This window comes from Mercenaria mercenaria, chromosome 9, assembly GCF_021730395.1.
Source record: "Mercenaria mercenaria strain notata chromosome 9, MADL_Memer_1, whole genome shotgun sequence".
Taxonomy (NCBI): domain Eukaryota; kingdom Metazoa; phylum Mollusca; class Bivalvia; order Venerida; family Veneridae; genus Mercenaria; species Mercenaria mercenaria.
This window is the reverse complement of record NC_069369.1, coordinates 12,564,069-12,583,058: the sequence shown is the minus strand read 5'-3', so window position 1 is coordinate 12,583,058 and position 18,990 is coordinate 12,564,069. Positions and strand designations below refer to the sequence as shown.

The 18,990-nt window shown below is 36.6% G+C and overlaps 3 protein-coding genes across 4 annotated transcripts in view; 1 reads left to right on the top strand and 2 right to left on the bottom strand.

The window, feature by feature from the left end:
- LOC123546484 (probable ATP-dependent RNA helicase DDX41) overlaps positions 1 to 6,918 on the top strand; it is a 46,793-nt gene extending 39,875 nt beyond the window's left edge. For both annotated transcript variants that reach the window (XM_045332785.2, XM_053550821.1), the window contains exons 11-15: positions 1,926 to 2,129; positions 2,457 to 2,553; positions 4,427 to 4,576; positions 5,280 to 5,462; positions 5,750 to 6,918. In XM_045332785.2, coding sequence (XP_045188720.1) covers positions 1,926 to 2,129; positions 2,457 to 2,553; positions 4,427 to 4,576; positions 5,280 to 5,462; positions 5,750 to 5,886 — 771 coding nt within the window. In that variant the 3' untranslated portion in view covers positions 5,887 to 6,918. The remainder of the gene's footprint in view (positions 1 to 1,925; positions 2,130 to 2,456; positions 2,554 to 4,426; positions 4,577 to 5,279; positions 5,463 to 5,749) is intronic.
- Positions 6,722 to 13,602, bottom strand: LOC123546483 (uncharacterized). Its single transcript, XM_045332784.2, has 2 exons — positions 12,170 to 13,602; positions 6,722 to 10,503 (listed from the first exon to the last, which is right to left on the bottom strand). The coding sequence occupies exon 1, from the start codon at positions 13,312 to 13,314 to the stop codon at positions 12,175 to 12,177; it is 1,140 nt and encodes a 379-aa protein (XP_045188719.2). The 5' UTR covers positions 13,315 to 13,602; the 3' UTR covers positions 6,722 to 10,503; positions 12,170 to 12,174.
- LOC123525594 (uncharacterized) lies at positions 9,328 to 11,335 on the bottom strand. The gene is made up of 3 exons (XM_053550410.1): positions 10,843 to 11,335; positions 10,611 to 10,753; positions 9,328 to 10,503 (listed from the first exon to the last, which is right to left on the bottom strand). The coding sequence occupies exons 1-3, from the start codon at positions 11,333 to 11,335 to the stop codon at positions 9,328 to 9,330; spliced, it is 1,812 nt and encodes a 603-aa protein (XP_053406385.1).
- Positions 13,603 to 18,990: the final 5,388 nt, after the last annotated feature.

The following is an 18,990-nucleotide window of genomic DNA, read 5'->3' as shown; positions in this document are numbered from 1 at the left end:
TCTAGGTCAGTTTCAAAACTGGGTAACGTGCGGTCAAAAACTAGGTCAGTAGGTCTAAAAATAGAAAAACCTTGTGACCTCTCTAGAGGCCATACCCTTGAATGGATCTTCGAGAAAATTGGTTAGAATGTTCACCTTGATGATATCTAGGTCAAGTTTGAAACTGGGTCATGTGCCTTATAAAAATAGGTCAGTAGGTCAAATAATACAAAAACATTGTGACCTCTCTAGAGGCCATACTTTTCATGGTATCTGTATGAAAGTTGGTCTAAATGTTCGTCTTGATGATATCTAGATCAAATTTGAAACTGGGTCAACTGCGGTCAAAAACTAGGTCAGTAGGTCTAAAAATAGAAAAATCTTTTGACCTCTCTAGAGGCCATATTTTTCAATGGATCTTCATGAAAATTGATCTGAATGTTCACCTTGATGATATCTAGGTCAGTTTCGAAACTGGGTCACGTGCGGTCAAAAACTAGGCCAGTAGGTATAAAAATAGAAAAACCTTGTGACCTCTCTAGAGGCCATATTTTTCATGAGATCTTCATGAAAATTAGTGAGAATGTTGACCTTGATGATATCTAGATAAAGTTCAAAACAGGGTCACGTACCTTTGAAAACTAGGTCAATAGGTCAAATAATAGAAAAACCTTGTGACCTCTCTAGAGACCATATTTTTCAATGGATCTTCATGAAAATTGGTCAGAATTTTTATCTTGATAATATCTAGGTCAAGTTCAAAACTGGGTCACATGAGCTCAAAATCTAGGTCACTATGTCAAATAATAGAAAAAACGACGTCAAACTCAAAACTGGGTCTTGTGGGAAGAGGTGAGCGATTCAGGACCATCATAGTCCGCTTGTTTCTAAAACAAATATTGTTCATTTTCCTGGGAAACAGGCAATATGTCTGTTCTTGAAGTACTGAATTAAGAATATATATACAACTGTTAATTGTTTGAAATTATGGACCTTGTAGATGCCTCCTAAAGTGAAGCAAAAACGTTGACTGGTTAAGTTTTGTTTATAACAGTTCTAACTTAACACTGAAAGCACTGCAAACTGAAAAGGTCATTAAGTAGTATATATACTGAAGTTTTACTGAGCTGTACAAGGCAGACAACTACATAATGTACCAGGTAATGGGACTGTGTGATTGTGTCCAGCTGATTGTATCTACTGCTTGATGGGTCTGTCCAAAATGTAATGTTCCATTTAGCATTAAAAATCAGTCAGCTTCTCTTTAACAGGCACTCAATGCATCCAAGCATCGGTAAAATGTTTGGGTTATTTAATGACTGTATTATTCGTGCAAGTTGTTATGGACTGGTAACAAACTCTTAAATGCAACTTGATTTTTTTTAATTACGTTGAGGATACGTGACAAGTTATCATAAAACAGCTGCAGTCAGCAAAGGTTGTCTATGACCTTCAGGCTGAAATCTCAGGGCCAAATTCTGCAAATATTTCCTCTCTGCATAACACAGCCATTTACCTTCTTCTCGGTATTAGTACATACCCACTAACCTGTGCAGCTTAATGTTGAGTTAAGAGGGGAGTGGTGGTCTAGTGGGTAAGGAGTCCCTCACAGTCCGGAAATGATTGGTTAGAGCCCCACAGGGGTCTTGACTATGCTGCCTTGTTTTACACCAGTAAGGGTATTTCCAAGAAGTGGACCAGAGAGTGATTCAAATAAGCGTCAGGTTTTGTCACGTTTGAGCTAATACAAATTAGTAAAAAAAACACAGTATATTGAGTTTATTCACAATTTTCTATGTAATATGTGATACTACGTACAAGATGCACATGTTACTTTCAATGAATTGAAAACCAACCATTTAGATTTAGTTTAAGTTACATTCAGACTTAAGCAATTGTCCTATTATTGTGATGCTCTTTGATATTAATAATTTTATTGATGACAGGGTCAGCGTCAGACACTTTTATTTTCTGCCACTATGCCGAAAAAGATACAGAACTTTGCACGTAGTGCTCTTGTCAAGCCGATTACGGTGAACGTCGGACGGGCAGGTGCAGCTAGTCTTGACGTTGTACAGGAAGTGGAATATGTTAAACAGGAAGCAAAGATTGTGTATATCCTTGAATGCCTGCAGAAAACAGCACCTCCAGTAAGGAATAGATTGTGTTTGAAGTCTTTATGAACGCTCTCAGCCTCTATATTAATTGACATTATTTTCAATATTATATCAGTAGATTAATGTGTTAAGAGGTTATGTTAGTCAGTCTGTAATGACTTTTCATGCCAATATATATTCTCATTCTCATTGATTGTCCACAAAGTTGGTGGTAACTTTACGCATTAAAGGCATAGTGTGTTTGCTTAGTAGTTAAAAACAGTATGCTGTGAACCTAAATTGTTTTGCAAACATCTCTTTTCTCATGTCTTCAGAATGGAATTGGAAAGAACACTGATATGTATACATTTGTGTTTCTAGGTTTTGGTGTTTGCTGAGAAGAAGCAGGATGTTGATGCTATCCATGAGTATCTCTTACTGAAGGGGGTGGAGGCTGTTGCCATACATGGTGGGAAAGGTAAGCTGCCGGAAAATCTCTTACTTAAGTGACTGGAGGGCAGTTGCCATACATGGAGGAAATGGTAAGATACACAAGTTATCCATATCAAAGGGGGTGATGGCAGTTGCCATATATGGAGGAAAAAGTAAGATACAACAGTTTCTTTTACTAAAATGGGGGTTGAAGCAGTTGCCATACATGGGGAAAAGGCAAGGTCCATGAGTATCTCTTGCTGAAGGGGGTGGCTGCAGTTGCCATACATGGAGGAAAAAGTAAGATACAACAGTTTCTTTTACTAAAATGGGGGTTGAAGCAGTTGCCATACATGGGGAAAAGGCAAGGTCCATGAGTATCTCTTACTGAAGGGAGCTGAGGAAGTTGCCATACATGGACGAAAAAGTAAGATAAACGATAATCTCTCACTAAAGGGGTGTTGGCGGGTGAAATACATAGAGGGAAAGGTAAGATAAACCAGTATCTATTAATGAAGGGAGAAAAGGCAGTTTCCATACACAGAGGAAAATATCAGATACACCAGTGTCTCTTACTGAAGGCGGTAGAGGGCTATTCATAGAGGAAATGTTCTTCTAGTCACAGTCACACTAAACTTGGTCTGCAGCACGCTACCATGGACCTTGCTCAAGTTTGTAAAAGCGCTTCCATTTGACTGCGTTTAAGGGAAACTAGAGCTAAACAAGAAAAGCCTTCAAATAATTTCTTCTCGTGAACCACTACAAGGATTTTCACCAAATTTGGTCAGTAGCATCCTTGGATAGTCCTTTCTCAAAAGATTTGTTCAGGTGGTTTGTTCCCACTATTTTAGCTCAATAGGGAGAGCACAGATCTACGGATCACGGGGTCATTAGTTCAATCCCCTGGCTTATGTTCGTTGTCAGGATTTGATAAAAGACATGAAATCATTGGTCCTCCATCTCTGATTCATGTGGGGAAGTTGGCAGTTACTTGCGGAGAACAGGTTTGTACTGGTACAGAAGCCAGGAACACTGGTTAGGTTAACTGTCCGCTGTTACATAACTGAAATACTGTTGAAAAACGGTGTTAAATTCAAAACAAACAAACAAATGGTTTGGCTTAACTGGATTTAAATAGACCCAAGTTAAAAATATAAACCTTTTGATGATTTTCTCATAAACCGCTTGATGGTTTTTTATCAGACTTGGTTTTTAGCATCCTTGGATAGACTTTCGTCAAGTATATTCAGTGGTTCAGCTTGATGGCACTTTTAGGCCGCCATAGCTAGAGAATTGCTATGGGCCACTTGATGGATCTTCACCAAACTTGATTTGTAGCATCCTGGATTTAAATTTTCTTTAGTTTGTTCCAGTGTCTCTGCTTGACTGTATTTGTAGGCTGCTAGAGATTATACTAGAAAAAAAAACTTTAATCAGTTTCTTCTCATGAACTGCAAGATTGATCTTCACCAAACTTGGTGTATAGCATCCTTGCATGAGCCTTTCTTAAATTTGAACAAATTGTTCAGCTTGTCTATACTTAGGGGATGCTACAGCTAAAAACGTATAGATCTTCATAAGACTTGGTCAGATGGTCAAGATAGGTGAGCAGCTGAGGGTCTTTATGACCTCTATGTTAAAACTCATTTTTATTGCCCCATTTCTTAAATCCTTGAGAAATATACCAGATTATCAGCTAATGAAGACTGCATTTCCCATATGCAAGTTCATTCTATAAATAGGTCTAAATTTGTACATTTATAATAAACATGAATTTAGTTTTTATTTTAATATTAACTTATTCCTTACATGCTAATTTAAAAGTTAACAATCAGTGAAGTTTTATGTGTGTGGTTAAAATAACTCTTCTCATTAAATTATTATAACAAAGTTACTGTGAGTCATTATTTGCTGATCAGATCAGGAAGAGAGGACCCAGTCTATAGAACAGTTCAGGAAAGGGGAGAAGGATGTGCTGGTCGCCACAGATGTTGCCTCAAAAGGTCTCGATTTTCCAGATATCAAACATGTCTTAAATTATGATATGCCTGACGATATTGAAAATTATGGTAAGTACTTAAATATCTCTAATGGTGTGCACATGTGGCTCTTCTATTAAACTTGCATTACCAGCAACCTTTATTAATCAGCCACTTGCCTAAAGCAGCCAGTCAGAAAACTTTCCAAACAGACATTTTGTTTAATTTCCACCTGACTTAAACAGCGACATTGTTTTGCTTCCTTGACTGGCTGCTACACAGAAGTTTGACTGTAAACAGAATTTCTCATGGAAAACTCAACAGACACCCTTCTGTCATATCGGCACAATAAACAGCACAGAACATATGCTGTGCATGGGAATCAAACTCCTGATCTCTCTGTTCATAGTCTTATGCTCTCCATACTGAGCTTATTGGTGAAATGATGAGGGGGCGGGGTTGATTAAATAGAGAATTTCTTATTCCATTACTGACAGATATGAAAATTATTGATTTGGATAACATAAGAAGTTGCCAGTGTTTTTACCCAGAGACTTTAGTAGGCATGTTGCAGTGTGTCTTGTGAATTGCTAAAATACCTAATAATTATTAACCAGTATTATTACACTTGTGAAAACGTTCAATGCAACAGTTAAAATAACTTTTATTGTCTTTTTCTAACACATGTTCAGACCCAGGTTATCAAATTTGCTTGTTCACTTGGTAAGTTAAATGTAGTTACATGTAAACGTAGTGTTGACACTATGTTGGCATACTGCTATATATATTTCAGTGCATAGGATAGGTCGTACAGGCAGATGTGGGAAAACTGGAGTGGCAACAACTTTTATAAACAAGGGAGTTGATGAGACTGTTCTGCTGGATCTGAAACATTTACTCATTGAAGCCAAACAGAAAGTTCCTCCGTTCCTGCTGTCCATGCAGCCGGATAATGAAAAATATCTTGACATCGGTGGTAAGTCATCCTGCAGTATTGACATTTTGTATGACATGTCTCTCAATTTATAATGGGTTTTCAGATGGGAGCTCTTGTGTAAGTTAGTTAGTTTCTTTTGATACCTTCTTCACTGAAGAGTTGAACTCGACTGACCCTGCTCAGAGGCAGGATTGATTGGTTCCCAGCTTGTGTATTTGATATTTTTCACTATGAATTAACAAAATAATTTCAATAATTCTTTGAAAAACATGCAATAAAGTGAGATCTTTTGTTACTGAGTACTACTACATGTGTTTGTAATTCAGGAGAAGCTGGTTGTATGTATTGTGGTGGTCTTGGTCATCGTATCGCTGACTGTCCCAAGTTAGAAGCTTTACAGAACAAACAGGTTGCTGGTATCGGTCGCCGTGACTACCTAGCTGCCAGTAGTGCCGACTACTGAGAGTTTTCACTATCAGTTGATAACGGCTATTTTGCTATGTGTATTTGTCAGTCAATGAGAAAACAACATCAGCTGCTGACAAACAGCCTCAGCTACCGACAAACAGCATCAACTGCCTGGAAACATATTTTATTTTAGTCTTGACAGTAGTGTGATGCTGCGGGCAGCATATTGTGTTGAATGAATACTTGTTCAGTACCAGGATGTTAATTTGCAATAAAATATTTGTTTACTTTAAATGTTATGCTTATTGTGCACAGATCATAATACAAGTATGGGTACTTAAACATTCAACAGAATAGAGTAGTACGGTGACAGAGATACGAAAAATCCTTCAGCAGTGTTGTGACCATATGAAATTTGTGAAACAGTCACCAATCAGTGACTTTCCTGAAGCTACTGGTAAATGAATAGTATAAATGTAGATACATTTTCAAGAGAAAAAATATGACAGTTTCTTTGATCATGGTCAGTGCTATGATCAGAATTTGTTACTGAAACGTGGCTTTGGATTGGTTGAAAAAAAGGTATGGGGAAACTCTTAAGAGTAAATTTGTGTCAAAATCAATCCATGCAATATTTTCTTTGAAATTTGGAATATTTTACAAGTGTGTGGATGAATGCATGACTTTCTTATTGTCTCTTTAGAATAGTAGAGTAGGTGTCAGTTGGCATTTAACCTCTATATACTATTCAACAAAGAGGGTAGGCGTGTTTGATAAGAAATTGTAAAAAATGGATTGGTTAAGCCTCTATATCTCAGATGTGTCAGACATGTTACTTATTAGAATCATATTTTAATTGTCATTTCTCAATTTTGCGGTATATGACAGTCATTTTCTTATAATGGAAGCTTATTCAAAAATCTACAGCAGTGCCTGACCCTAAGCACTTTAAAGCAAAGTAATTTTATTTTGCCTCTCTCCAGTTTTATTCTGCAGTATGAAATGATGACTATATTGAAATTGCATATAATGTACATGTAAAGGCCAAAGGCCTGAAGCATTTTGTAAATAAACTTGAAAAGTTGAACTTTAATCTTCTGTTGAGCAAGTCTTACTTTTGGTCTATTTTACTGAGAATGACCTAGACCCGGGTCATAAGCGCGACACACCTCAATATTTGTGTCAAATTATTTTCAAATCCTATGTATGTTGAAGTTTCAGCCCCGACAAGAATTTACATGGACGCACACACACACACAGACAGTGCGATTTTCATATGCCCACGTTAGGGGGCATAATAAAAATGTCCAAAGGAGCTAGGGGTCTGGGTCTTGCACGTGATAAATTAACTCACTATGGGGAACATTTGTGCCAAGTAATTTTAAAATCCCTCGATAAATGACAGAGTTATGGACCAGACAAGAAACAGACCATGTTAACGTTTGACTTCTAAGTGTGACCTTTACCTTGGAGCTAGGGGTCTGGGTCTTGCTCATGACACATCGTCTCATAGGGAACATTTATGCCAAGTAATTTCAAATTCCCTTGATGAATTGCAGTTATGAACCGGACACAAAACAGACCCTGTTAACCCTTGACCTTGGAGCTAGGGGTCTGGGTCTTGCGCATGATGTACCGTCACATTAGGTGAACATTTATGCCAAGTTATTTCAAAATCCCTTTATGGATGGCAGAGTTAAGCCCAGACAAGAATTATTTCATTTTTTGACTTTTGACTGACTCATTTTCTTACACTGTGAGAAAAAGATATTTTGATAAACTAGAGGACCATGATGGTTCTGTATCGCTCACTAGAGTTTTACAACACAAACAGGTATAAAAAGAAATTCTGCCAAATTACTTTGAAAATTGGGACAGAAATTAATTCGACTTGTGACCATGACTATTTTGCAACTCGCCCCAAAATCAACAGAGATCTTCTAGAAGTCTTGAAAAATAAGAAAAAAGTCCTTATTAATAAAAAGTTCTGAAAATTGTTCCTGTATGAACTCTGGAACCACTTGATGGATCTCCGCCAAACTTGTTCTATTGCGTACTTGTGTGCACTTCCCTACTTTTGTACAGTTGGTTTGGGTTGGTCCTTTTTAGGGGCTGCTAGTGCTAAAAATAGAAAAATATTCAAATAACTTTTTCTCATGAACCTTGAGATGGATCTTCACCAAAATTGTCTGTAGTATCTTTATATTATGGTCCTTCCTCAAATATATTTAGATGGTTTTGCTTGGCCACTTTAAGGGACTACCCAATTTAAAAATAAAAAAAAAGCCTTTTAAAAAACTTCTCTTTAACTGCTTGATGGATAGTCACCAAACTTGTCCTATAGCACGCTTAAAAAGACCTCGCTCAAATCTGTTTAAATGGTTTGGCTTCAAAAGGGGCTGTGAGAACTTAAAAATAGGAAAAAAACCCATTTAAATGGATTCTTCTCGTGAACCACTTGATGGATCTCCACCATACTTGTCCTATAGCTTCTTCTCTCAAGTTTGTTCAAATGGTTCTTCTTGGCCCCTTTTAAAGAAGTTTTCAGAAGCTAAAAATACATTAAAACAACTTTTTCTCATAACTTGATGGATCTTCTCCAAACTTGGTTTGTAGGCGCTTTTTATGGTCCTTTTGAATTTGTTCAAACAGTCCTGCTTGGCTTCTAGATAAAAATTGGAAAACATTTGAATAACTTCTCATGAACCGCAATGATAGATCACCAATTTTTCTAGTTTGTTCATATGTTTCTGGTTGGCCCCTTTAAGGGGCTGCCAGAGCTAAAAAAAAAAAAAATTCCTTTAAACAACCTTTCGTGAACCACTGGATTGACTTTACCAAACTTGGTATGTAGCATCCATATACAAGTCCTCTCTCAGTTTTGTTCAGATGGTTCCACTTGGTCCCTTTTAGAGGCCACCATAGGTAAAGATGTAAAAAAACAACAACTTTAAATAATTTTTTCTTATGCACCACTTGAATATTGTATTCAAAATTTGCTGTGAGTAAACTTTGCAACCACTGAAAGGCATTTAATGGATAATTGTTTGATGAAAATTAGTATGAATGCAAAATTTGCAGCTTCACATCATCTGACATATATACAGTAAAATTGAAAAATTAAACGAGACTTACCTTGGTTAAGTCGATGTTTGATGGAAATTCTATGAGTCAAATGAACACTTGAGGGATTAAATGAGATTGTACTGCGCATGCGTCGAATCAGTCTTTAAAGTAACCATTTTGGCATTATTGAAAATGGTTGAAATCTTCGATTTCAATTTCAGTCAAAATGAACACATTATTCCACCTCATACATGGGATGGGAGTGGAGGGCATTTAATCCCTCAAGTGTTCATTTGACTCATAGAATTTCCATCAAACATCGACTTAACCAAGGTAAGTCTCGTTTAATTTTTCAATTCTATTTCGTCAAAAACACATTCGGTCTTAAATGAGAAGTTTAAAGCTCAATAATGTCAAAATAAACCAAACCTTATTTCAGGACTCCTTCTTCAAAGGAAATGCCTGGTGCTACTTCCCTGTCATAGAATTCTGAAAATGTTTTACAATTTGACCATCCAGCTTTATGTAGAATAGCTTGTACAGGAACTGCGTTAAATTTAGCCTTTGACAAAGATGCTCCTCGAACACTATGAGGTGTAAAAACATCTGTGTTAACGCCTGACCTAAACATGACTGTCTTTATCCATCTTGACACAGTATCACGGGTAACTGGTGCATATGGTTTTATATAGCTTATCAATAATTTCTTATGTTGATCTCGTATTACTTTAGTTCTCTTTAAATATTCTTTTAGCACTGTATATACACAAAGCCTCCTGTCTGGAGGGTAAGCTTTCAGAACAAACACAGAAAAATCAGCTCCTGGCCGGCTCTGTTTTAGCAAAGAATCAAATTTAAATACAAACTGTGAACTTGACTTGTTCATATTATTTATAGACAATAAATGCACTGTCTGTGCTCTTGCTGCATTCGTGATAGCTATAAGCATGACAAGTTTCAATGTTAGTTCTTTTAATGACAAGTGTTTCACTGGACTTAATTTCCGCAGATAGTTCAACACAAGGTTAACATCCCAAGTATTAACATATTTTGGTTTTGTTGGTCTTAAATTAAATATTCCTTTCATAAATCTAGTAACATCAGGATGTGAACCAACATGATAACCATCTACTACCAATCCAAAAGCTGATAAGGCTCCTCTTGCAGTGTTTATTGCGCTATAACCCAAACCATTTGTAAACAAAATGGTTAAAAATTCAATAACATTCACTACAGTAATTGAAATTTCACTAATTTTTTCTCCACGACAGTACTGTAACCATCTTGATATATACATTTGATATTGTCTTTTAGTTCCTGATTTCCAAGAACACATGAAGATTCTGGCTGCTTCCTTAGAAAAGCCTCGCTGTCTGAAGATCTTCCTGACACAAGACATGCAATTAGAATCATTTTCCTCCACAGAGGATGAGCCTTGTTTCCTTGCGGGAGTGCCAATAGATCCCTTTGTGACGGTAGAATCAACGGTTTCTGTACTAACAATTTCATCAGTGGTGTGAACCACGGCTGGGTTGGCCACAGTGGAACAATTACTATGCAACTTGCCATGTCTATAGTTATCTTCTGAATACAGCGTCCCAGCAAACTGAAAGGGGGAAAAATATAACAGCGTGAAAATTTTCCCCAATCCAAAGTAAATGCATCAATATACTTAGCCTGTGGATCAGGCTTCCAAGAACAAAAAACTTGTACTTTTGCATTAAGACGAGATGCAAACAAATCAATATTTGGAACCCTGGTTTTCTCACAAATATTTCTGAACACATCAGTATTAAGTTCCCATTCTAACTGGTCATTAAACCTGCGTGAAAATACATCAGCTTCATTTTCTGTACCTGCTATATGAACACTGAGAGCCAGACTTTGTGTTGAATGCACCAATACCATATTTGCTTACTAAGTGAACTGCACTCGGTGGACTTACTTCCACCCATGTTATTTATGTAGCACACTGCAGTCGAACTGTCCAACAAAATTTTTATATGTTTCCCAAGAATTTTGTCTGCTACAGCTTTAATGGTATAATAGATAGCCAAAAGTTCTAACACATTTATATGTTTTTGTGACTCATTTTTTGTCCATCTACCACCACTTTTACAAGCATTCAACACAAAGCCCCAACCCTGAAGGCTCGCGTCTGTCTGTATTGTCAATTCTGGATTTCCATGACTAATATGCCTAACCTGATTTCTTATGTTAACATACCACCAACGAAGTTCTACCCTCATGCTGGTAGTAACTACCATTTCTGCATCAAAATCAGCCTTATTTTTCTTCAGTGCCCTAGTTTTGGCATTTTCTAAATTTCTGTAATGCAGTTTGCCATACTCTACCGCAGAAAAAGTTGACACTAGAATACCAATGACCTTGGCTACATAACGAATGGTAACTTCTTTGCACTGTATAATTTCCTGCATTCTGTTTCTACTACGAGCATTTTTTCCTCTGTTAAATAAACTAACATATGCTCGGAATCAATGATATTTCCCAAGAAAACAATTTTCTTAGTTGGTTCAAAGACAGATTTTTCCATGTTTAACATAAAACCTATATTGCAAAACCAATTTCTAGTACGTAACACTGACATTTTCAGTGCATTCATCCTTTGTTTTTCCACAAAGAAGACTGACATCAATAAATCCAGAACTGATATATCCTAAGGTTCGTAGCTTGGAATAGACAGGTTTTAACAGCTTTGTAAAAAGCCTAGGACACGGTGCCAGACCATTTGGGAACACAGTGTAAGCATAAATCTGAGATTTGAAAATGAACCTGAAATATTTTTGTTGCTCGACTGCAGCTAGAGGTACTGTATAATATGCATGAAGCAAATCTAATGTTGCCATATACATATCCTTTGTTTTCAACGTTAATGCTTTTTCAAACGTATCCATTTTAAAATGATAATAAGGGATAAATGTGTTTAATTTTTTCAGATTTAATATCATTCTATAATCACCATTTTTCTTTTTCCTCAAAAATATTGGAGATAAGAACTGCCCTTCTTCATACTGAACATTTTTAATAACTCCAAGATCTAGTAATTTATTTATTTCTTTCTGAATAATACAAGATTCCGTTTTGTTAAAGCAATATTGAGGGCACTGTTCTTGTTTATACCAGTAAAACTCTGGTTTAAACTCAATATGACAATGTTCAATCATGTCTAGAATTATTTCATCACTAGTCAATTTTCTCCATTCATTTATATAGTACCTCAACCTGCCTGCTCTAAAAACATCAAGTCTTACCTCATCTACATTCGAACTTTCCCTGTTCCTCTCCGACGAGGGTAGTTTTTTGTATCAGCCTGTGCGTGGAACAAACCTCGTCCCCGACTGAAATTCCTTGTCGGAAATCTGCCTCTATAAGATCCCCTGAAACTAGGACGACCTCTAAATCCTCCTCGGATTTTATTACTTATTTTTGCACAGTCCTCAATCTCTTTCGTTGTTTTCGAAATATCATCCCCAAAAAGTTCCTTTGTGAAAGGCAGTGAATGATTACACAAATGTGAATACTCTGATTTTATTTCTGGCTTCATCAAGTCCCTACGGAACATATTTATCTGTTTGTTTGAGTGTCCCAACAAAGCTAACACATCATTGCAATTTTCGATTAACTCGCCATATTTTTCATGTTCTTGTTCCAAAACAGCCATCTTATTTACTGCCTTTGCCAAGATCGTACCTGCTTTAACCACAGAAGTTTCTATGTTTTGCAATTTTTTATCATATTGGTACGAGTTGTTTTGGGAGATTCCATCCCAAATGCATGGATTTGTTTTCACAACAACCAAAGACTCACAATTTTCAGGTCTACAGTTTATCTCATCTTTCACCAGTTCTGAATACCTTTCCTCCTCAATACCATTTCTAAACAAGTCATGCACATTTTCGGCCAAAGTATCATCGATACTTTCGTCACAAACCTCTTGTCGTTTGAAATGTTTTGCCATAGATGAAAACCTACTTTCACTTTTACGTTTTGATCCCCCTGCAGAAGCTACACTCTGATTTTCATTTTCGTCCTGCCTACACATATCTCCCGAGAAAGGAGGGTAGTCAAAATAGTCTTCATCACCCTCATAATCGTAACTCCGTTCCAAACCATCTAAACGACTTGTCACTGTCATTAGTTTATTATCCTGTTCCTTAATGGAATTCTGGATTTCTTGTAGAATAGATAACATTCTGTCACCTGTTTCCACGACCGCCGAGGACATCCCCGACGACGGCCTATCATCAATTTTCGCCGACACAGTCACTTTCTTATTTGGAGCACTAGACCCCTTAGAGTTTTTGCTTGACCGTTCTGAACCACGTTCAGAACTTCTATCTTTCGAACTTCCAGTTAATTTCAAATTTAACTCACCGTCGGGAAAATTCTCCGCCATATTGAAATTATCCTAAATGCAACACCACGTGTTACAAACACAATTTTTTCCGATAAACAACGTCTTACAACAGAAAATCGAACCTCGTTCGATAAAATAAACTTTACAAATTTTGTATTTCCTCGAAATACTTGATACCTTTAAAAACCTTGAAATAAACCTTGTAAACTTCGTTTACAAAAATAGACTACTGAAACGACATGTTGTCATTCCGACAGCATGCAGCACACTGATTCGACGCATGCGCAGTACAATCTCATTTAAGACCGAATGTGTTTTTGACGAAATAGAATGAACAATGATCAGTTACTAAAATGACAAAACAAATACCTTTAAACAATAAAAATTATTACAAATAGGTGATATTATTGCAACATTTTACTGACTTTTTTGACCTTTGACCTTTGATATTATGGTTGACCTTGAATGTTTTGAAATTATATGTGCATACCAGACATCGCCTAACATTTATACATTAAACTGAACTGATACCATTGACTAATATCGACAAGATATTATCAACAAAGAGAAAAGTTCAAGAGCTGTTGTTTTCATTCTTTTACTTGAAAATGACCTTTGACCCTTAATTTCACATTAATTTTGAACTTTACTCATTTCAGACGATATCTTTATTACTGACGTTGTGGGACATATATACATTAAAATAAATTACAAACAATTACTAACTAGAAAATGCTTTTGTAAAAAAGCGCATGTCTCCCCCAATGCAAAGTCCTATAGGCAAGAAGTCAATAGGGGTCAGGAGCGAAAGTCAAAGAGACACTGATGGTTGGCTGCAATAGGGATCATCTACTTGGCATGTCCAGTCATCCCGCTAAATTTTAACACTCTTGGCCTAGTGGTTCTCAAGTCACTGTTCAGGCTCCTCTGACCTTGACCTTTGATCAAGTGACCTCAAAATAAATAGGGGTCATCTACTCTGCATGTCCAATCATCCTATTAAGTTTCAACATTGTAGGTCAAGTGGTTCTCAAGTTATTTCCAAAAAATGATTTTACATGAACAGGCCACTGTGACCTTGACCTTAAATAGACTGACCCCAAAATCAATAGGGGTCATCTACTCTGCATGTTCAATCATCCTATGAAGTTTCAACATTCTGGGTCAAGTGGTTCTCAAGTTATTGATCGGAACTGGTTATCAATGTTCAGGCCTCTGTGACCTTGACCTTTAACGAAGTGACCCCAAAAACAATAGGGGTCATTTATTCTGCATGAACAATCATCCTATGAAGTTTCAACATTCTGGGTCGAGAGGTTCTCAAGTTATTGATTGGAAATGGTTTTCCATGTTCAGGCCCCTGTGGCCTTGACCTTTAACAAAGTGACCCTAAAATTGTAGGGGTCATCTACTCTGCATGACCAATCATCCTATGAAGTTTCATCATTCTGGGTCAAGTCGTTCTCAAGTTACTGACCGGAAATGGTTTTCAATGTTCAGGCCCCTGTGACCTTGACCTTTCACAGAGTGACCCCAAAATCGTTAGTGGTCATCTACTCTGCATGATCAATCATCCTATTAAGTTTCAACATTCTGGGTCAAGTGGTTCTCAAGTTACTGACCGGAAATGGTTTTCAATGTTCAGGCCCCTGTGACCTTCACCTTTGATTGAGTGACCCCAAAATCGATAGGGGTCATATACTTTGCATGTACAATCATCCTATGAAGTTTCAACATTCTGGGTCAAGTGGTTCTCTAGTTATTGATCGGAAATGGTTTTCCATGTTCAGGCCCCTGTGACCTTGACCTTTGATGGAGTGACCCCAAAATCAATAGGGGTCATCTACTCTTCATGACCAATCATCCTATGAAGTTTCAACATTCTGGGTCAAGTGGTTCTCTAGTTATTGATCGGAAATGGTTTTCAATGTTCAGGCCCCTGTGACCTTGACCTTTGACGGAGTGACCCCAAAAACAATAGGGGTTGTCTACTCCATCAGCCCTACAACCCTATGAAGTTTGAAGGTTCTAGGTCAAATGGTTCTCCAGTTATTGCTCGGAAATGAAGTGTGACGTACGGACGGACGGACGGACGGACAGGGCAAAAACAATATGTCTCCTGGGGGAGACATAATAATGATAAAAAATATCTGTTATATTTCAAACAGGAACCTATTCATGCGATTTTTCACACAAATTTGACCTTTGATATTAGCTTTTCCTTGGCAGTTTTGGGGTTACATCTGCACTGCTGACTTTGCCTGACATACAAACATTAAAACGAATTAACTTCAGCGACTAATAATGTGAAGATATATTAAACAGATTACAAAAAGTAAAGGTAACATTTTTCACATTTTTGCATGAAAATGAACTTTGACCTTCAATTATCAGAGTTGACCTTGACTTTTTGCGATAAGGTTATGATAGCAAACTAATTTTTAAGAATAAAAATAAATTTTAAATATGCCAGTTTTTGTGATTTTTACATAAATTTGACCTTTGACCTTGAATATCAAGTTTGACCTTCATTTCTTTTTGATGAATTTCTTTTTGCTGACATTGTTTGACATATATACATTTATTGAAACAGATAGGTACTGTAATTAAACAGTGAAAAAACTGGTAGACGTAAACTTTACCCTACCCCCTAATATTTTTACAAGTGAGTTTTACCTCCCCTATCACAGACATAAGTGAACAAAATATAGATAGGCCCGGCTTTGACACTTAAGAAATGGGTTTTCATGGAGGATATGAAATATTGTTTCCAAAACAGTATTAACCTCTTTTGGCCTCAATTGTTGCAATAAAAGTCCGTGAGCTCTCGGACCACTTGATACAAAGTTGTAAGACTCCAAAACTCAAGCATATGACTGGCTGATTTTGAGCTTAAAATTGAACTTAACTTTCACTGAAATACAGCCAAGGTTTTTTTTTAGAAGAAGCAGTCTCTACATAGACTTTATGTATAAAAATCAGTAAGCAATGACTCGATTCAAAAATCATTCAACCGTACAACCTGTAATATATGCACTTAAAGTTTTGGTACAAATAACCTTTAAAGGGCCATAACTCTGCAAAAAATAATATGTCTGCGTGTTGACAACAATATGCACAACTTAAGGCTTTATATGATTCACTCCTGTAAAGTTTTACTGAAGTCCCGCAACACATTTTTGAGATTGAAGTAGTGTTGATTAGCTAAATGAAAATGGTGAAGGCAAAAACAATTTATCTCCCATGATATTTGAAAACATGATTCTACCAAGAGTTATCTAACTTGTTTATTTGATAGGGTTGATGTCTGAAAAGCCTTTTGTGAAGTTTCAGTCCATTACTTTGATCTATACAGTAGCCTTGCATGCAAAACTTTGAGGTGTGACAATGACATTGATGTCAATGTGAGTAGAATAACTCGCACTGTTCATTAAATATTCTTGTTAAAAAACGGCTGTGTTCTTGTGAATATTTGAAATACCTAAGTCAACGGATAACTACATTTTCATTTTAGATATAAAAGCCTGTGTTTTGACTGAAAGATGTCTCTCTATGTAGAAATACTTCTTAAGAGTTTCAGATCAATTTAAACTGTTTTATAACAAAACATAGGACAGAATTATCAGGTAAACAGCATGTCAATAGGCAACCATTGAGTATTCTATAAGGCATGGAAATTTAACATGTTTACCTTTGACAGTCAAACAGATGACTTAATTACTCAGGAGGGTTCATGTCAAATTTAAATTTACTTATTTTACAGAATACTCCTGATTTGTGATAAAAAAGGCCACCACCACCACCATCATCATCATCATCATCGTCCCAGTCATCACTGATACTGAAAAATCTACGGCATTATCCATATTTTTTAACTCCCTTTATTATTTTTGTTCATTCTGTATACAGAGGTATTGCCAAATCTACCAGTCTGTTATCAACGAGAAAGAACAGTCACCTAGCCAGTTGCCAAAAACCATATATTCATTTTACAATAAACAAATAATCATAAAATGGAGTATTTACATACAGTTTTTTAGCTCAACTATACGAAGTATAAGGAGAGCTATTCTACTCGCCCCGGCGTCGGCATCTTTCCGCGTCCCTACCTTGGTTAAAGTTTTGGTGCACTTTCTCTTTTTTCAACTTATCTCTGTAATTACTTGATGGATTTGATTCAAACTTGAAATACTTATTCCTCATCATCATCCACATCATCTGACATAAGGGCCATAACTCTGGCACCAATATTTCATGAATTATCCCCCCTTTTCACTTAGATTTTCAGGTTAAAGTTTTGATGCACTTTCACTCTATCTCTGTTATTACTGAATGGATTTGATTCAAACTTAAAATAGTTGTTCAGCATCATCACCCACATCATATGACACAAGGTGCATAACTCTGGCACCATTTTTTCATGAATTATTTCCCCTTTTTACTTAGAATTTCAGGTTAAAGTTTTGGTGCACTTTCACTCTACCTCTGTTATTACTGAATGGATTTGATTCAAACTTAAAATAGTTGTTCAGGATCATCACCCACATCATATGACACAAGATGCATAACTCTGGCACAATTTTTCTTGAATTATTCCCCTTTTTACTTAGAATTTTAGGTTAAAGTTTTATGCACTTTCACTCTATCTCTGTTATTACTGAATGGATCTGATTCAAACTTAAACATTTGTTCAACATCATTACCCTTATCATATGACACAAGGTGCATAACTCTGGGACCAATTTTTCATGAATTATTTCCCCTTTTTACTTAGAATTTTAGGTTAAAGTTTTGATGCACTTTCACTCTGTCTCTGTTATTACTGAATGGATTTGATTCAAACTTAAAATAGTTGTTCAACATCATCACCCACACCATATGACGCAAGGTGCATAACTCTGGCATCAATTTTTCATTAATTATTCCCCCTTTTTACTTAGAATTTTAGGTTAAAGTTTTGATGCACTTTCACTCTGTCTCTGTTATTACTGAATGGATTTGATTCAAACTTAAAATAGTTGTTTAACATCATCACCCACACTATATGACACAAGCTGCATAACTCTGGCACCAATATTTAATGAATTATGCCCCTTTTTGCTTAGGATATACTTACATAGTGTTTTGATACATTTTATCTTTACCTCTCTTATTACTTTAAGTTAATATTTTTGACATATACTCAGGCTATTGTGCAATATCTTCATCCGCAATTGGAGTCATTAAACACTCCAGTGACAGCTCTAGTTTCCTCAGATGTGCCCAGTTTCACTATTCAGCATCGAAATAGTCGAGCTTGCTGTCTCCTGTGACAGCTCTTGTAGCTCACCTGAGCCAAAGGCTCAGGGGTGAGCTATTGTGATCGCTCACCGTCCGGCATCCGCCCGTCCGTCTATCCACACTTTCCTTTAAACAACATCTCCTCCTAAACCATCAAGCCAATTTTGATGAAACTTCACAGGGATGTTCTTTGGATGGTCTTCTTTAAAATTTGTTCAAAGAATTCAATTCCATATAGAACTCTGGTTGCCATGGCAACCGAAATGAAAAACTTTAAAAGTCTTCTTGTCCAAAACCACAGGTCATAGGGCTTTTATATTTGGTATGTAGCATCATCTAGTGGTCCTCTAACAAGGTTTTTCAAATTATTCCCCTAGGGTCAAATATGGCCCCTTCCTGGGAGTCACATGGTTTACATAAACTTATATAAACTTT